The 20,941-nt window shown below is 36.8% G+C and overlaps 1 protein-coding gene across 1 annotated transcript in view; it reads right to left on the bottom strand.

The window, feature by feature from the left end:
- Positions 1-17,657, bottom strand: part of PUDP (pseudouridine 5'-phosphatase) — a 58,556-nt gene extending 40,899 nt beyond the window's left edge. Inside the window, exons 1-2 of the mRNA XM_031060418.1 lie at positions 17,636-17,657; positions 14,470-14,589 (exon numbers count right to left, since the gene is read on the bottom strand). Of these exons, the coding sequence (XP_030916278.1) occupies positions 14,470-14,589; positions 17,636-17,657 (142 nt within the window). The remainder of the gene's footprint in view (positions 1-14,469; positions 14,590-17,635) is intronic.
- Positions 17,658-20,941: the final 3,284 nt, after the last annotated feature.

Here is a 20,941-nt window from a genome sequence, read left to right as displayed (position 1 = left end):
AGGGAAGGGAAGGGAAGGGAAGGGAAGGGAAGGGAAGGGAAGGGAAGGGAAGGGAAGGGAAGGGAAGAAATCTGGTACTTTAGGGGGATGCCATTACATATTCCATGTAAATTGAAAAAAGAAAAAAGATTTAATTATTTAAGAGTGTCTTTGAGAGGAAGCTTCTAAGTGTCTTCAAAGACATTATGGTCACTATTACAGAGCTGCTGGCACCATTCCATTTATAAGAGATTACTCAAGCAAAACACACTCAGCTGTATTTCCCGTGGATTTCAGACAAGATCAAACTTCAGACTGAATTTTGGCAGTGATACGATCAGCTTATATCTCAAAGGTGGTTTTAGGATTAAAGCTATTTTTTCAAATACAAACAAACAATTCATCCTTTCCTTCCCTCCTCCCCCTACAAATTTTTGAAAAAGAAGGTCTTTAACACTAAATTTAACACTAATATGGGGATGACATGTACTTCCAACACTTGTCTTCATTTCAGCAAAGATCTCAAACACTGTCTTTTCTACCAGAGTATTTACCTTTTTAGGAAGTCTCCTCTGTAAAGTCAGCTACTTCTGTTAACCTTTAATTTCCTTCTCATGCATGTCTCTGCCTTCTGTATCTCTAAAGATATGTCTATTATCATCATTTTAGAAATAAAAGGCAAAAGCAAGCAAAGAAACAAGTTGCTCTTATGAGATTTATTTACGGAAACTAGGGACTTCACTTATCAACATGTCCTTTGCCGAGTAAAATATTTTTAATGGAGATAATAAAATAGTGAAATTATTCATGTGGATATTGTGTCAATTTCTGAATTCATATTAGTTATGTAGGAGTGATTAAACGTTAAGCTTTAACAAAGATACTATGAAGAACACAGACTGAAGAAAGAAGCACAGAGCCCATGACTACAACAGACGCCAAGACCTTCCCTGAAGTCTGACAAACACTCCCTACTTCACCACAGTAATGTCATCCTGAGATCAGCAGATGAGTCTCATCTGAAAGCAAATGAGAAACACAGGGGCCATTTCACCATTGTGTGAACCCACAGCAGTGCAGAACAGATTCTCTGCCAGCTGTCAGAGTGCTCTAGTCCATGCCTCCTCCCAGTAACTAGAGGGGATATTGGGCCAAAAGATCAGATGAAGACCCAAAATACTCGTCTGGAATGTTTAACAGAGCACCAAGGGGTTCACAAACACCTCTTACCTTAAAAATAGAGGCAAAAAACCCTGTACTACTCTTTGTAAATGCTCCTCAAACACCTACACATAAGGGAAAAAAATACAAGGGATCTTGGATATCCCTCAAACACACATAAAGGTATCACAACAGAAACACAGACAAATGGGCTCTGAAAAGTGCTAAGCTGGCTGATACAAGAAAGGAGAAAAGAAAAGACAGCAATAACAAAAATTCCTCAATTTTGCTTGAAAATGCCAGCTGGTACTCTCTGCAAGCTAGGAATGTAAATTAAGAATACAATTTTTTTAAATTCTCAGCTCTCACTTGCCTTTTTTTTATAAACTAGTTTTTCTCCTGTATTTCAGACTCACCAGGTGAAGGACATAAAATTCTTAACCTAAGTTTAAATTTGAAACTGAAAATCAATCCTCATCCTATTAAATAGTACAAGATAAGCAGAATTAAAACAAAGCAAGGAAACAAAAAATTCTAGAATATGAAAATTTTCCAATGGGTCTCTACAATAATTACACGTTAATCTATTTGAACTGAAAGTCTCAACTTTATTGCTAAATATACTACTTTAATAGTGTCCTGCATTTTTAATATTACATAGCTGACTTGTGAATTAAATTTTATTTATTTTCCTTAAAAAAATCAACATGATTTTAATTTTCATGAGTAGATGACAAAAGCATGGATGTTGACATTTTACTTGCTGAAATAGATATGTTTCACTACAGCACACAAATAAAATCTGAAATTTGAGGAAAAAAATTATGTACACATACAGTGTAAAATCCAACTGGAATCTGAGAAGATTACTGCTGATAAAGCTGAATTTCTACATGCATGTATAACAGATAAGGACATGTTTCTTTTGATTGAAGACAAAAGAAGATCTATATGTTTCCCTATATAATGAAAGAGCATTACATGAATACTAAATAATGATATAACCTCAAGATTTCTTATTCGTATTGGAAAGGAGAAATCTCAAAAAAAAAAGGCAAGCTAGCTTTTTCACCATTGTAACAAGAAAGAAGCTACTCACAGTTCAAAGGATTGATCAGAGTCTAAATATATCAGTGAAGCATAATTTCATACTGCTATAAATCTATTATACAAAACAAACTATATCTAGCTCCCACACACAAATAAAACCCATTGATCAAATGACACAAGCAAGAAGAATTAGAAGTCCAACTCAAGTGCCTAATTACAAGCACCTACTGGTATTTACTCTGGTATGCCCAAGACACCCACACACATCTAACATTAAAAAGGTAATTTGGCCACGACTCACACTTCATGGCATAAGCAGCCAGATGACGCCCTACAGCATCCCAAGTGTTTCACACTGACACATTTCAGCAAGTGAATCCAGCCCCAGCTGCTAGCCTCCATCAGGAATACAAACTGAGAACACAACAGGACATATGTGGTAGTGGCCTGTTCTAATAACGGAAAGGAAAAGCAAGACTTTTTAGCTCCTGCAATTTTGAGTAAATGCGTAAGTTTTCAAAATACTCTTTTTATCTTTAGCTCTCATCTCTTGAAATATCTTTTATGTGGACATTATCAGCACAATGTACTGTCCATCTGCTTGCTACATTTCACTGGGAATGAGTAATATTCATTCCCTAGTCACATATCATCTTCTAGTCATTTTTATAGTGACCCTTCTTCAATATAAAAGCATAGTCAGCTCCACTGGTGTTGTTTAGAGTGTGTAAAAGCCAGCCACAATAAATACAAATAAAGCGACCAAAATGACAGAGGCACTGGATCACTCAATTTGTGATCTGGCACAAAAATGTGCTGACATGTATTCAGGAAGACCTGCAGGTCACTGGGAAACACACCACAGTGAATATATGGAGTGCATGATCTGCTTGAATCACTGCAGAATCACAATTAGATGTGCAGATCTACCTAGGCTGGGGGTACAGCAAACATCAAAACAGTATCTAAGCCTCATGTTTATCACTTACACATAAAAACAGCTTAAGACAGAAAATTGTAACTTCATGAATACAGAACTTAATTTTTTTAGAAGGTTATGCATCTTCTAACTGAATATTATGTTATTGTTATTCTAAAATAATCTCTAGTTTATCAAGTAGATGAGATTAGTGGGCATGAAACCTCCTTTTAGCCATTGCTCATCTTAATCACTAGTTTTGAGTTCTTTGTTTGAATAACCCATTTTTCTAAATAAACCATCTATAGCAGTCTTGTAGTTTGTGTCAAAAGGTCAGTTTTGCACTTCCCCATCAATATTCTTCCATTCACACTTTCATTACTATGAAAGCTAGTTTAAAAATGCATGACTGTGGTCACCTACGATGGCTAAAAGGAAAAAAAAAACCAGCAGTTTTACAGCTGAACTCAAAACCACATACAGCAGCCCAGCAAAAGTAGGAATGAGGAAGGCAGGCAACAGAAATTACCTTTTGCATAATAGCCTAACTGTTAGAGCACTAGCTCAGAAAACAAAACTCAGTCCTTCAATCCATCCTAAGGCCCGAAGGCTGTTTTTCTAACACACCCTGACATTTTTTATGCTATTATGTTACGTGCATATATACACTTGTATACAGATAAACAATTTATATGCTTGTACATATATATATATATATATATATAAAGCATACAGGCCTTTATTTTCATATATTTACTTTTATATGGTGTATGTATAGAACTGTGTTTTACAGGCGAAAGTGTCCTTTAAAGAATGAAACTCAGGATGAGTACTAGCCAATGAATACAAATCAACCTGGAGCCTCTTGACTTAAGGGCTCCTTAAAGGAATGTGGTTCAAAATGCTTTGCATTGAAAGTACACAAGGAAAAGGAATGTTCCATTCTTTACTGTATTCCCCCATTCCTCCCATGAACTTGTTTAGGAAGAAAAATGAAATCTAAACTTATCATCTTAGACATACCCACTTCACTGCCACAGGAGGAAATAAGTGCTGGTTTCACACATGCTCAAGTGAAACATTTGAGCCATGCCTTAATGTCAAGGCTGATGTACCCAACCAGGCAAACTGAACCTAAAGGCAGTCTAGACCACCAAACCAAGGGAAATGCTGCTGTCATATTCATGTCTTGTACCTTTCCACTCTCATACCAGTACCATTTAAATTCATCTTACTGCTCCCTGGAAGTTAACGGAAGGTGAAGTATCTATTAAAATAAACATCAAGCACCAAATAATGGCTACTTCAAAATCATAAGCTACTTACAAAGAACAAGTTATTTAGTAAACCATTTTACAAGATTGATAAACCATAACTTCTAAAGACACAGGAAAAAAAATTGCTGAAAATTAAAATTACTGCTTCCAATTTAACTGAGTAATCATTTGTAAACCATTACATTTTTGATTAGCACTTAGAAAAACTCACTGAAAATATCCATTATTCATTTTAGTAAGGAGCAGGTATAAGACTGTTCTGGAGCTTTAATTTTTGCAAACCTACTTCTTATTTTCCCTTGTACCTGAATGCTAATATAAGTACACTCCAAGGTAGACAAACATGTTGCATTGTGATTACTAAGTCCAGAGAAACATGTTGCTACTGGCTAATTCAGTGCTGTCAGTCTGTTTGCCCTTCTCTGAGATGCTACCATGAATTCAAGTTACTGCTAACAGGTTTAAAAAGGAAGTAAATTTGATTCTCAAACAACAGCAGCTGCATGAGACTGTTCCCAAATGAGTATCATGTATTTCCCCCTGTGGGCTTATATTACTAGGAGAATTTTTCAACGGCAGCTACAGAGGAAGCCAATTTCTCATTTTATATGCAGAGAAACATGGTACTTCTATGGGGAGAGGAAGAAACTTCTGAACAAATTCAGAAGGCTTTTAGTTTACATTAATACAGCAGACATATCTTAATGCTATCTTGTATTCATATATACACCTTATCCTTCTTTTTTAATGCCACAGTGAAGTGAAAGAAATAGTTCACAAATAAAGCATGCAAACTTTTTCGATGTGGAGCTGTAAACAATACTCTGGCACCAATGCAAAACAACACATGAAAACGTAAAGAAAGTCTGTATTTCAATTCCAGAGCATGAGGGAATCAAACTTTGAAATATAAAGGCAATATACATGGCTTAATACAAAATATTCTAAAAATGTACTTATTAAGCATCAACTATGTGACAGCATCTCATTAGTTTAAAAATAGAAAAGCTATTGATTCATAGAAACTGCCTGATATGCTTTCTTAGGCTCTTAACCATTAAAGACAGAACTATGCAAACATCAGTTGATATGATGCCTGCAAAACCCTGTCTGTTGTGTGGAAATCTACAGTTTACAGAGACGCAGCTTCTTAAAATGTGTATGGGGAGACTCAAGTCAAGCAACAGCTACACTATCATTTACTATACCATGGAAATTTATACAAGCAATGTTCTCAACCAGAGGAGCAATTACCAGCTCTGAACACCCTATCAGCTTACAGCATATTCACAGGGAAGTTAGCCTTTCACCAAGGGGGTACCTCCTCTTCTCGAGATGTTGCTGAAAACATAGAGCAGCAGTCCAGTGGCCCAACAAATGCAAAACAAGGTTAAAAAAGTTGTTTTGAAATTAGATGCTCCAAGGCACTTGTGTAAAACCACGCCCCACAAGGTAGATGAAACTAGAAGGGTCACTGTGTTATCAAAGTCAGCAGAAGAATAGCTAATTGTATCTTCTTAATTAAGAGTCTGGTGAGTTGGGCCTGGTTGGGCCAGGTACTCAGCCAAGTCCCAAGCTACTCTGTCATTCTCCTCCTCCTCAGTTGGACAAGGGAATGAAAATATAACAAAAGATTCATGGGTTGAGATGAGGGCAGGGAGTGATGACCCACCAGTTACCATCACAGGCAAAACAGACACAATTTGGGGAAATTATATCTGAGCAGGGGAATAAGAAATAACACCAAATTTTAAAAAATCTTCCTTTACACCTGTCCCATCTTCCTGGGCTTAGCTTTAGTCCGAACTTCTCTACCTCCTCTCCTGCAGCAGCACAGGTGAAAGAGAAGGAGGGCTGTGGTCAGTTCATCGCGCATCTCTGCTGCTCCTTCCTCTGCAGGAGCAGGACTCCTCCAGCACCTGGAGCATGTCCTCCCCCTCCTTCTTCACCAACCTCGACGCCTGCAGGCCTGTTTCTCTCACATATTCTAGCTCTTCTGCCCTGGCTGCTGTTATTCAGCAGGTGTTCTTCGCCTTCTTAAATCTGTTATCCCAGAAGTGCTTTCACTGTCACTAATGAGTTCAGCCTTGGCCAGAGGCAGGTCTTTCTTGGATCTGACTGGCATTGGCTCTGTCAGACATCAGGGAAGCTTCTGGCATCTTCTCACAGAAGCCATCCTTGTATCCCACCCTTCCACACAACTCTTCTGCTACCAAAACCTTGCCACACAAAGCCAAATACAAATACATACTTTCTCTGGGAAGAGCTATCTATAAGAAACATAACCTCCCTTAAACAGATATCCCAGAGCTGTTCTGTTTAACCCACAACCTAAAAGAGCAGAAATGGAAAAAAAAAAAAAAAAGTTGTGAAAGGGGGAAAAGGGTCAGGAAACTTTATTTCTTCCTCAAAAAGAAACACAACATGAGGCCACAGGGAAAATTCTCTTCAGCACATCACAGGTCTCTCCTAATACCAATTTCCTTATTCTCAAAACACTTTCATCTTTCTAAGAATATATGCATATATTGTCAGAGATTATATATACATATATATATATATATATAAAGACTTGATCAAGCTGCAAATTCAAGATGTTTGACTTTCAGTGCTACATGTTTCTAAATCACTTTCTGTAATACTGTCAAAAAGTCTGTTTCCTCAATAGTGGAAACATTTTAAAAGACAGAGTGACTTCAATAGGAAAAAAAACCACATTACATTTCTACTGTGGCTTTGGACAATGTTCTAAATTTAATGGTGGCAATGTGTCAAACATTACTACCACAGAGAAAGCATAGAGAACTACAGCTTAATAAAGACAATCTCTTCTGTCCACTCAAGAGTGCCTAAAAGTTTTGAGGTAAATCTGTTGATGGAGTGATTTCTCTGCAGTGATAACACAAAGAGCAGAAAACCAAGCATCATCAAATGGCTTGGTTTTCCAAGAGTGAGGACATTTCATCATGGCTGACTGTTGTAGGAAGCTGAATTGCTGCTAGCATAGTCCAGGGTAAGGAAGCAAAAAGGGCCTTTGCATAATATCCGCAGATGTTTATTCAGCCATGTGGTGAGATGTTCAAGTCCCAGATAGACACACAGGGAGGATCCAGCTTTCTCAAGTACAAAGACAAGGGCCAATCAGGGAAGGGGGGGGCGTGGCTCTGGGACGTAGGAACAGAGATCGGAATAGGGGAAGGAGCCAATGGGGTCTAACAGATTTTTGAGGGAAGCTTCTTGTGTCTCCCTACACCAGGGAATGCCCCCCCAGGGTCTCCACAGACTATCTACGTACAAGAGCAAAGTGACAGAAATACTGCAGAAGACCTGGTCACAATAATTCTTTAATAGTTGTATACCAGGCACTTCTTATACTAACTATAATAACTAAACTAACTAAAATACACAAAAAAGAATCAAATCTTTGAGATTCATGAGGCAAGTATGATACAGCGAACTGAAAATTATGTTTTATGAGCTGCAATGACTGTTTGTTTGATAACTGTAGAAGAAAATTCAAACCCATCATATAGATACCAATAAAAGGAACTTCCAACACAACATAACAGGGAACTTCCACAGAGGTGAGCCATAGGCTTCTCTGAAGATATGTGACCACAGCCCTCACCTCCCATGTGGGACTGAGGATCAGAATAGAGGGATAGTCTCACAGAATATTCAAAGGCCTCACACAACAGCAAGAGTTGTCCTGCCTCCAGACTCAGCAGTAAGCCAGAGGCAAGTTCCAACTGAGTCTTAGATCAAATACAGCCTGTAGCCCAGAGAAAGACTACCCTTCACGAATGATGGTCTTTTTTTTCCCCAACATCATTGGTAAAAGCACAGAAGTACTAGGAGAGTGCAATTTGCTTTAGAAGATCTTAAACTTGCTTAAGATTGTCAGAAATAATACTTGGCCATAGAAACTTTTAACTAAGCCCTCTTGAACCCAGTGAGAGATAGATATATAAACCATAGAATGGATTGGGTTGAAAGGGACCCTTCAAATACAACCTATTCCAATCTCCCTGACAGGAGCAGGGACACCTTTCACTAGATCAGGTTGCTCATAGCCCCATCCAACACACAATGCTTTCGTGTTTCTGAGCTAAAATACCATTTGTACTCCAGAACCTGAACCACAGGCTGGCAGATGCTGTGCACTGAGAACACCTCATATGGCAAAAAGAATGTCTATTCACAGGAAATCAGGCCAGTCACTCAAGTGCAGTCATACTCATCAGTACTAGGTCTTTGCAACAATATTCCCCAACAAACTGCCACTTACAGAGTTTAGTACACAATAACAGATTTTTAACAGCATTCGTTTTCTTCATGGGTATTTACACACTAATCCTCAGTCCTGGTGCTGAAGATCTGCATAGTTTTCCTCCCAGTATGTATCTGAAATTTTGCTGAAAAGCTTTAGCCTCTCTGATTACCTGCTTTAGTCTACCTAGTAATACTAGTATTTCGTAGTAGAAATTACTAGTATAATACTAGTATTACCTAGTAATACTAGAACTTTCACTGGTTATTTATTAATTCTAACTACAGTTCTACAGATAGAACTACAACTAGTTTAGTTATTATATAACTAAAAATAGACCGAGTTAACTTTCATTAACTGGAAAATCTTATCAGAATATTTTAAGTTCGCCTTCTGTCATGAAAATTATTGCCCAAAATTTCTACCTCCGATCATATAAAATCTCTACTTAATATGGTGGATGCAGATTGATTAGGAAGTCTGAAAAACAATAGCAAATAGCACCAACTACAGTTCAAGCAAGACATGGAAGAAACATTTCAAAATTAAATATCTGATGCAAAATACCTGTGAAAGGATTTCAAATCACCTCAGTTTGAAACCACCCCAGGGACATTCATCTGCAAAAAACTTCATCAACCTCTATGCTGCTGTAAGGATTTAAAAATTATGGTTGCCTGCCTGAAACACTGTTACCACTGAAGGACTTTGCCCATTGCGTCAAATTGTGTAAAGAAGCAAACGCTCATCTGCAACCACTGAAGGTGTCTACCCCAAATATGCCTGCATTGATTCCTGGAACTTGGACTGTAAATTAAGCCACCTGACAGGAACTTGAGAAAAGATAAAGGTGGTACTGTTGTCTAAATGTTATCTCAAACTAGAGGGAGGTAAAAAAAGCTGGGGGACAAGAATATATCACTGATTATGGACAAGGAAAACCAACTGAGCAACACTGCTATAATCAGCTCAGACTAAATCTGGCAGGGGGAGATCAGAACCCACTGACTCAAGAAACCCCCTGACTCAAAACTCAGAAAGACTGGGCACGGGATTAATTAACATTAGAAGTGAGGGAATTATTTAACCAATAGAGTAAGAGAACTATGTACCAATGAACACCAATTCCTTTGTTTGCTAAAATGTATAAATAGTGAAAATTTTTCAACAACTTCAGGACCCTCACCACCAAGAAGCCCAGGGTGAAGAAGGACCAATGGGATGATGCGGGATCCATGGGTGGTGACAATATTCTGCTTAATCTGTCTGTCAGTCTGTCTGTCCCTCCCTCCTCTCTTTTTTTAATATTTCTACCTCACATTTTACTGTTAAACAAAATCCATACTATTGATTTGGGTGTATGATCCTGCTTGCACCTTAATTTGGATAGAGGCTTCTCTCAATAATGAGATCTTAACAACTGCACACAATTATTTTATTGTAGTAGAAGTGACACAGACAACATTTAAAAGTTTGGCACATGTCAGGTACCTAAAGGCTGAAGTACTGGATCCAGCGCTCACTTTCAAGTAAAATATTTTAGCTTTTAAAGCTTTTCTGAGAGTGTCCCTTTCTTGGCAAAGAGGAGATGATCAAGAAACTTTAACTCCCATGCTTGAGTCAAACTGACCTTGTATTATTTTAGCACATTATGAAAACTTTAAAGAAGCATAAGGTCTTTGAACATCAAAATGCATTTAACCTAAATACACTATCTCTTGTTTAAAATGGGAAAAATAATAAAACAGTATCAGAGATGTTTTATAAGAAGACATAAAACTTATATACAGTACAATCCTGAAAGAATACTGTAATTACAAAAAGGTTCAGAGAGAATCTCACTAACATGTCAGTGAACCCAATTCACATGAGGACTACAGGAGAAATGGAAACCTGGAAGGAGACTCTCTGATAGTAGCTATAAGGGTTATATTTTTAGGTATCTCAAAGGGGAGAGGCTGAATCTTCTTTTGCTAGAGAGTGGTTCTGGGCATAATGGAAATATTACCTTATGACTCTCTTTTGAGTGTGACAGCTTAGAGTTACAAGAAACACTGCTGTGTATCCTACAAAATGAAAAAAATGTGTTCAGAGACTCAAAGAGTGCAAGAAATTTCAGTCCATCATTTCATTCTTCCATATGAGTAATGCGATAAAAATAAAAAGAGATACTGAGAATTGGACTAGAAGTCATTCCACTTTCTTTCAATCCTGCCTCAGTTCTGTAAGCTGAGGTCAAAGTTGACATCTTGAGACACAAACAGCTTCACTCTCCAGTGGCTGAAATTTAATAAGCCTGACACAGGAGTTACTACACTGGGGTGTTCTTAGTTTTATTGTAACATTGCTTGCAAAAGACAGACTGGGAATTTATATGCTCAATAAGCAGATAGAAGATATTTGTTTTTACTTTATTTACAAAAATAGCCTAAACTTCCTTCACTCTATCTAAAAAACAAAGAAGGAAAAAAATCCAGTACCCTTTCTCCCACAAAAGGAAAAGCGTCTGATTTATTTGCTGAATACATTCAACTGAGCCGAGTCAGTTAATGACTTTTAGATAAAAAGTCCTATACTTTTTGACCCACTATGTTTTAAACTGTTGGAATACATCCTAGGCATATAGTTAGAGCTGCATAACCAGTTAAACAGGGTAACTTACATGTTTCCTAAATGTAAGGAAAAAATAACTATGAGGTGTACAAGTTCAATAATAATAGAACAGCTGGTCACCCAAAGACCTTTCTTGTCTGCAAGAGCTGCACACACTCTAGGCCACATCTTTCTAGCAACCTCTGGGTAGTATTTTCAAAGAGATTACAAATTTTGCACAAAAATGCAAACCTGGTAATCAACAAGTAGAAATACCTTTTTTTCCTTCTATTTTCTGAAAAGCAAATCTAACTATTTATAAAAGAATCCAATTATAGAACATTGCAATCAGAGAAAAGAGAACTACACACTGGTGACTACAGCTACTGTCTACACTTTCTAATACAAAGTGTTGCTTTAGTCATTGACCTTGTCATAAGCAAAGAGATTGGAGATTTTGTCCTTGTGTTGACACAGACCATGGTGGTATTGCTACAGGGCTGTCAGGCTCTCCTTATTTCTGTCATGAACTCATATTCTATACAACTTAAAAATTTTTCCACTAACAAATAAAATTGAAATTAAACAAAAAAAAAAAAAGCTGTTTTCTTTAGGAGAGGGATTTCTTCTTCTCAGTACTCTCTATCCTAATTATTAATTATACAAAACCTAGCATGTCTCTTGAGATTTTAACTCCCTACACTGGACTCACAGAGGAGCTTAAGTAGCTCTTGAACTGGAAATAGGAAGCATTTACACTGTCAATACTAAAGCAATTAAATTGCATCATCATCATCATTATTCTGTGAAAAAATAATTTCTTTGGTAGTCTGAAATTGTTTCCAAGGCTCCACTATAGATAATTAAAGTGGGTAATACATTTTCCAGAATTAGACTGCCATTAAGTACAGTTATACAATAGCTGTAATCATAGATAATTGTAAATTATTTTTTTGAATATATGATTTATGCTTCTGGGTTTACATTATCAATACCACTTTCTTATGGATTGAAGGAAAGGATTGTTATATAAACAGAACTACAGTATATTGTAACCAATTCCTTTACTTTTACCCATGGAAAGTTCAGTACCTGTAAGGTACTCCATATTACACATTTGATATCCTACATCACCTAGGTAGGGCACTTTGTAACCAGTCATAATACAATCTTTCTGAATTATGTACTTATATGACACTCTCCTCTAAGAAAAAGAATGGCATAAAGAACATGGGGTTTGGGAAAAGTTATTTATATGCACTATCAAATCAGCTGCCAAGTCAAGATGACTCAGATAACATGAGAATTTCAAGATGGTAGTGAGAATAATTTCTAGGAAAATCAGATCACATCTCAGGGTTTTTTTGTAGCCTAACAACTGAGAATTTTCTCTTGTTACTGTTAAATCCATATACTCATTATCTATCCTTTAAAACAAGCTGCAAAATAAAGGGGAATAGTTCATTTCTAATTTGGAAAAGACAAAGCCACGATAAACAGTAAACTAGGCAAAATGAACTCTGAATCAAACATTCCAAGGAATTAAATTTTGCAATACTCTAGAATTTGCAATCAACTGACACATAAAACATTTGACATTTTAGAACACACAAAACCAGAACAGCAACACTACTTCTTGCTCTTTACTGCTAGATACCTTCATCCATGAAAAACGAAAACATTTAAATTAAAAATGGTAAAAGGGTAAATATAATAAAAATATGATCTACAACAATAATAACAGTGAAAGTTATTAGGCAGCAGAATAGCAATTAGATAGACTACAATACCTTAGTGGCCCAAATACTTTCATTTTCCTGAGACATGTTCCCCATGAAACACTGTTTTTAATTTTTAAAGACTAGAAATTTATTACATTGTGATAAGCTCTTTATGGCTCCATCTCCCCTGAGCCATAAAGCAAAGAACACTTTGTTAGTCCAGTAATAATATAATGCTATAGAGAAGACTCAGTCCTAGCATGAAAAGATCCACCATTTCACATGGTGCAATTTTTTGTAATAATGATCTTGTAGCAGAATGCTGACTTTATCCAAGGTTATATCACTTTACAGGCATGCATGAGTATACTCTTCTGCCCTGGAGAGACAGGTCAAAGGAGGTTCCTATATGTAAATTACAAAACAAGCAAAGAAAAATATCTTTACCATAGAACAATTTATTCAAATGAAATATGTATCAGTATATTCATGCTCCGCCTTAAACCATTAATTTCTCATACTTCAAACCTTCTGATACACTATAATCCTATTTTTTCATTAAACACACATTATCTTTCACTTAATTCTTCTAGTACTAGTACGATTTTTTTCCTCTCGCTTAGAAATGTTCCCAAATGACCAGTACCAGTGTCAAACTCATAAAACATCCCAATCCAAAAAATATAATCCCGCTTATTACTGGTCAGTAATCAAATAAAGGTATATTCTATTACTTTGAATAGGTACTCTGTTTAAGCTTACATTGCATACAAAAGGAGCAATTAAAGCAGAAGATAATTTTGAAGACACAATGTTCCAAAAGATGCCCTGACATAAACAGGCTATTTTCTGTATACAGTGACACTGGTACTGTGGGAAAAGAACCTGAGTGAACTCATATTTATGCACAGCTGATAATCCATGCCCAGGGCTGAGCAGCCTGGCAGCAAAGCCAGTGAGTGCAGCACGTGCGAGCACAGGGCTGCTGCAAAGGGTTAGCACGAGCCCATCCTGTGGAGAGCAAAGGTGACACGGGGCCCTATTACAGCAGGTCAGAGAGCACACATTAATGAGCTGGAAAAATGAGACACTCTAACTCTGCCCATATTATATAATGACAAAGGTCATGAGCACATTCACATGGATGTTAGACAAAAAGACTGGACTGACAAATAGTAAGTAAAGTGGGCTTTCCTCTTAAATGCCTTGCATTACCCTGAGACAAGCTGCATGTGAAATTTATCCAAAAGAACCACACACAGGCAGAGGCAATCCAAAAACAAGCAGTAGAGAGAAAAGCAATGTTTGGAGTGCTAACCCATAAATGGTGCCCTGTAAAGACTGAAGCATGGACTCGGACTGGGAGGGAATCTGAATTCTTTCTTCAAAAAAATGAGCTGGTTTTATACACTTTTTCAAGGCACAGCATTTCCTTACATGCTAATTTTCACAGCAACACTTTCTAAATGTCCTTCTATGGAGTGATCATGTGCTGCTCACCTGTCAGCTTCTGCCAGGCTCCTCTCTGTAGGGCTCTGCTGCGTGGTACCTCTTCCCCCGAGGTCAGGTGGAGACAGCCTCTCTGTGCCCCCCTGTGCTCCTTTGTGCCCCCCTGTGCACCTTTGTGCCATCATGGCATTTTATGGGCACGTGCCACAGCCTGTAACTCAGTTCTATCCTATCTCTTCCCACAGTGCCCAAATGAAATCATTCAAGAGCTAGAAATAAACTTGCTTCATGAGATACAGTCTATTAGTACTTATTTGATGACTTTTACAAAAATATGTCACATGTCATATGTCATACTTTTCTTCCTCTTTCTCTAAAGAGGGAGAGAAGTAAAGTAAGAATACATTTTAACAAGAAACCAGCTATTATATGTAACAATAGCTGGGAAAAGTACATGAGAACGAGCAATGTATGCTTAGATAAAAGTTTTTTCCAAAATGCAGCATCATATATACTACCAAACTACTACTGAATATGGTATTCATTATAAGAAAAATAAAAACATTATTAAAAGCTGCACAAGAACAGAAAGCATACATGGAGACTGCAACAATTGACACTGTCAACAGGTATGCAACCCTTCAAGAAACAAAATATTGCTTAAAAAAGAAAGTTCAAAAAAGTTTTCAGCCATCAAAACAAAAAAAAGAGCCACATATGATACATTCTTCACCAGTTATTGAAGCAAAGGAAGCAAAAAACAGTGATTAAAAATAGAGGATGGTTTTCCCCTAGGTACGAAAAAAAATCTTGATGAAGGTTAACACTACCTCAACAAACCTTAAGTCAGAACAATGATTTTCTTATTATTATTATCAAAGGGGGTAAAAAGGAATAAGTCAAGGTCAGGAGCCTCTGAGAGAACCATTTTAAGACACAAAAATTTTGTTGGTTATATAATTCTCAGCAGTCTTGTGAAAGAAATTAGTATCAATACAAAGATGTACATAAACACATAATAGGAGCAGCAACAATCATTAGCAGTATCTACTTCATGCCAGAGATGTCCATAATGAATGCAATAAAGTTTGAGAGGAGAAGATTGGCTTAATTGCTTCTGTATTTTTAGTTAACATAGTTCCTGGTTTTAAAAAGAGCAATGGTCATGGTGTGAAAATTGTAATCTCCATTAAGGTCTGTTGCCAATAAAAAAGAAAAAAAGTTAAAAATAATAGCAACCACAATCACCGTTCCTCTTCCTCCATTAGAAGTGTAAATGCCAGTATTCAAGAGCAGGATTGTGTCTCAGAGATAATATACCAGCAGAATTCAGAGACCAGAAACCGCCCTGTCCAAATTAAGATGTTCTGAAAAATTCCACTCTCAAGAGCTCAATTAGGCAACTCACAACAAGGCTACATGAATGAATTACAGCTACTCAGAACAAGAGCTGCAGAACTGAGTCCAAGATGGTACATAGTGTAACTATTGCCAGTATGTAGAATAATAAAACCAGGGTTGTTAATGTTTCTCTTCTTAAGTAAGAAGAAAATTGGAATACAGGAGCTAGAAATTGTGTTATTATAATGGAAAATTCTATGCACCTTTTCTTTGTGTGAAATTCTATTCCATTTATGACACCTTATTATTTACATTCAAAGCAAAATAATTGGAACTTTATAGACATGACAGTTTACGTATGCAACAAATCCTTATCATCTACAAACAGATTTGAAAATCCGCTTTTAGGCATAGGAAGAGACTAATTTTTATAAATGGTCTAACTGCTGTATGCACCTCTAAAATCACCAAACAGAACCTCTACATTCCCAGCATTTTCAAAACATACCTCTCGACTTACTACAGGCTCTCTATGCAATTGCAAGTGTGTAACAGTCAGAAAACAAAAGCCATATTATTGAAAGGGAAATTGGAAAACTCTCGGGATTAATTGTTTGGCATGTGGTTTCTCGGTTTTTGGGTTTATTTCTTACTTTATAACCAAATGTTCTGGGTCAGGGGCAACTCATAAGTAAGCACCAAAAATACATTGCATTTGTGTGTAATTCCTGTACAACATTAAAATCAAATCATGGATCTTTCAGCTTGGGAGCATTCCTTGGTTAATTTCTCAAGGAAAAAAAAAATCATTGTTAATGCTGCCCGTGGCATTTTGAAATGCGGTAGCCACTACAGAAATCAAAATGAAAACTCACAAAAAACTCCTGATGTTGAATGCTGAAATTACTCTGATTCTGGATTATTCTAACCACAAACAACAAGCAACCATGTGGATGGGCAATTCACAAATCAATCAAGGGAATAATAGAAGTCAGACTCTGGGTTAGTATGTTTGTTATGTTCTTGCCAAAATTTTTCTTGCTGTTAAATTAAAATGTTGGCTTTCAAGCATATGACAAATCTTATTTACTGTATTTATGGTTAGTTAATTCTCAATGAGGAGCTATTTTACTTATGTCCAAGATTTGCTCATGAAGCATCTATAGGGTATTCTAATCCAATAATATCCTTAATCTCTTTAGTTTTGCAACAAATTTCAAATACTGAACACAGGGGCAAGAGAGTATTTTCCCTTCCCTCTTTGTTCCCAAAATCAGATGGAAAGTGAGAATGACAAGAAAGCAAGTTTCCACTACACAGAAGCAGAAAATAGGCTTACAAAGATTGCCAGGTTATAGCCTAAGAAGATTAATTCCTGCATTTAAGGCATAACATAGACCAATCTAGAGAGGACTGATGTTTAATGGAATTTGTGTTATTTGCTTGGATGCAGAAGAAATAGGAAGCTGTTTTAAATATAAGACAGCATGCACATAAGCAAACTCCAGCATGGAACTCTTATCAGTTTTCTTGTAACAGCCATCTCCTAGGCAACACGTGCAATCAAATGAAAGAAAGAGTACATTTTTGACTTCTGACTTTGTGACGATGAGTAGGTAACAATGGGGAGAAAGAAAACATGCTGAAATTCTTGTGAATCTCACAACACTACAACGAATTTATCTGCAAGCTAATTTCTTCTATATTATAGACTAGAGATGACCTGTCTGGCCAGCCATGCAGAAATGTCTTAAAAGTGGCAAAAAACACAGCGGTCTTCACACAAAGGAGACAGTGGCCATAAAAGCAAAAACTTCTGATCCCAGTTGCTTTAACTACATTCCATTCCTCTGGAAATGGTCACAAGCTGGCATACCTGTGCCTGTGCAGTCTAACATGACTTTGAGTTATGGAGAAGGTATCTTGCAAAACTCAGCTGCTTTAGGAACCATCTCTCATATCTGAACACATTGATTTATCTCACGTAAAGATACTCTTTTCTAACACTAAGGGGCACTGACAAGGATAATAAATTACATAAAACAATCCCTACTCCTAGGAGAAATTGAAGCAAAAATAAATACATGACTAAACTTCCTATACTAAAGTGTCATGCTCTTCGCATGCTAGTTTAGCTCTAGTTCAGCTTTAATCACAATGCTAAGAAATATCTTATCTTTGCAGCCATTTTCCTAAGTTCATTTGGGAAAGGTTACTATTACATGTTATTGATACATACTATAACATTGGCTTTTTGCAAATATTAAAATAGGTTTTATATATATGGTGTTAAAGTAACTTTTCTATAAAGATATAGTTTGTATTTCTGTTGTTAATTAAGCTTAGACATAGTAGTGAAATAGCTATGCTTGTGTTAAAATGCCTGCTTGGATGGGATAACAACCAATGAACACAGGACAAGGACACCTGCTACAGATATGCCAACTATCAGCACTCACCATTTCACGAAAGTATGGACCAAGGCCCAAACTAGAAGTGATAAAGAGAAGGAGCCAGAACCACAGCCAAGAAACATGCATGTTCTAAAAAGCCAGACCCAAGGAGGACCATGTAAAATAGTTCCTGGAAAATGTCACCAAGTTGATGGATATGCATACAGGTCTATCAACATGCAACAGGCTGATGTCAGGGAAAAGGTATTTAAGGGCTATCCCTGAAGGTGATGGTGTGGTCTTAGATGAGTGCCAAGATGCACCTGGCCATAATAACCTTTGCTTTATGGTCCTTATCTCCTACTGACCTTTAATAAACTTTTTAAATTTTCCCAAGAGAGTGAATGTGTTTTTCACATTACACATGTACCTTGTAGAGAATTTTAAATGTTTTCAGCCCAAGTTTAAGCACAGATCATCAAAGGCAACATTCAATCCTATTTGTGTTTTTGTAGTAGGGTAGCTATTGGCTACCATTATATAACAAAAACTACTTGTCATAGCTTAAAAAGAAACCTACGCAGTAAGTTTATACAATAGATCCTGGGGGGCATTATTCTAGTTTTATATTTTGCACAAGTTAAATAGATTTTTCCTTCTCTATCTTTAGCATTGATTTTGTACGTTTTTACAATATGCTAAAATGTCAAGACCCAAACTGTACAACTGTAACAACAGAATTTATTTAGGAATCAAATATCTCAAGTTTCTGTTGTTGTTGTTATTCCTTTATCTGTTAACCCCATACTATGTGTTGGATAAGTGCATAAGTAGGTTTAATATTTTTAATATTATTAAATATTTAATTAATTATATTCAATTAATTTATTTAGATGATTAATTTATTAATTAATCAGTTAGAACAGTCGTCTTCTGTAGGAACAGACTACCACATTTCAAGAAAAAGCAATCTACAAGTCTGAGCATTTAATGTCATTACTTGTAGGAAATCAAGTAGAAATTTAACTTAAGAAAAGCAATGCCTTAATTGAAGTGCTGGGAGGTTTTGTTGTTTTGTTTTTTTTTGGTTTTTTTTTTTTTTTTTGTTGTTGTTGTTGTTGTTTTGGGTGGGTTTTTTTTGAGAAAGTACAGCAGTACAACAAAAATTAAGATGTAGTCATTCCTTTTCCTCTGGTTTCTACTACACAGCGCACCACTAACCAACTATGATAATTAATGAAGCTGCATGAGAGGATGATCAGTCACTGGAACTGGCTCCCCCAAGCAGTCATCATGGCACCAAGGCTGTCAGAGTTCAAGAAGCATTTGGACAAGGCTCTTAGTCCTCTGTTCTACTTTTCAGAAGTCCTGCAAGGAGCTGTACTCAATGATCCTTACGCTTTGGGAAGAGGTGGGATGGAGTTGAGCTGCAGGCTGTGGCATGCACCTGCAGAAGCACATGGCAGCACAGAGCTGACCTGACCTTGGGAGGAGGCGTCACGCGACAGACCCCTATGGAGAGGAGCCTGCTGGAAGCTGACAGACAGGTGAACAGTGCGTGATCACCACTAAGATTCCATCCAGGAGCTCAAAGGGAAAGATTAGGTAATAAAAAAAGGAAGGGCAGATTGCATTGATTAGAAATGCAGCAAAAGGAGGCTGACAGACGGGTGAACAGTGCGTGATCACCCCTAAGATTCCATCCAGGAGCTCAAAGGGAAAGATTAGATAATGAAAAAAGGAAGGGCAGATTGCATTGATTAGAAATGCAGAAAAAGGAGGCTGACAGACGGGTGAACAGTGCGTGATCACCCCTAAGATTTCATCCAAGAGCTCAAAGGGAAAGATTAGGTAATAAAAATTAAGGAGGAGTAAATTGCATTGATTAGAAATGCAAAAAAACCTGGTGTTAGATAACCTTTGAAACAATGATACAGAAGGACTCTGAATGAAAGGGTTGAAGGACTTCCACAGGCAGCTCAGAGGCAGTAACTTCTGTGTTGAAAGTAAGCAGATACATCAAGGTGCAACTCAAGGACAACTTAATCAGCCTCAATTATGTTAGAAGGAGGGGGGGAGATAAAATATCAGTTGATCAGACTTAGCAACACTTCCACACAGCCAAGGATTAGCCAGTAAAGTATAGGCTGCAGGTTTTATAGGGTAACACTTGGATTGTTTCCAAAGTCAAGAACCTTGTGAACGCCTCCGACCTCATTTAAGGACTTCATACTCACAAAGATTTTGGAAATCTTTCTATCAGAAGATATCCTACCTTACTTAATCAGAAGCAAGTACGTCCATTACAGAAAGCAAGTTCATGACACGTTACATCCAACGAATTTAATGCTCAATTTCTCTCGTCATTTATAGATCAATTTATATTTGTTCTATAAAATCAGTAGGGTTTAGGTGAAAGCATCTAAAAATAGTCATGTCCATTTCCAGACACTACTTTGTTCAGAAAAATTTTTGCAAAACCTGGAGCTTCAGATTCTAAAAATTGCAATCAAATTTCTACATTTTATTCTAAACTATGCAATCACCCAACCACTTAAAAAAAGTTAGCAATAATAGATATTCAATACCAAACTTTTATTTGTACTCTTTGAAAGGAAGTACATTTGGGCCATTTCTGTAGCTTCTTTAAATACATATGTTATTCATTTTATCACCTCCAATGAACATTATGTGGCACATTAAAAATTTCATAAGAAGATTACAGGGTTCTTATGTAGGTTAACATCAATATGAACATTTGTCTCATTCCGAAGATTTACAGTAGGCAC

Source organism: Geospiza fortis, unplaced genomic scaffold (assembly GCF_000277835.1).
Source record: "Geospiza fortis unplaced genomic scaffold, GeoFor_1.0 scaffold50, whole genome shotgun sequence".
In the NCBI taxonomy this organism is placed as follows: Eukaryota; Metazoa; Chordata; class Aves; order Passeriformes; family Thraupidae; genus Geospiza; species Geospiza fortis.
Note: the sequence above shows the minus strand (reverse complement) of the source record. Positions and strands in the feature narration are given on the sequence as shown.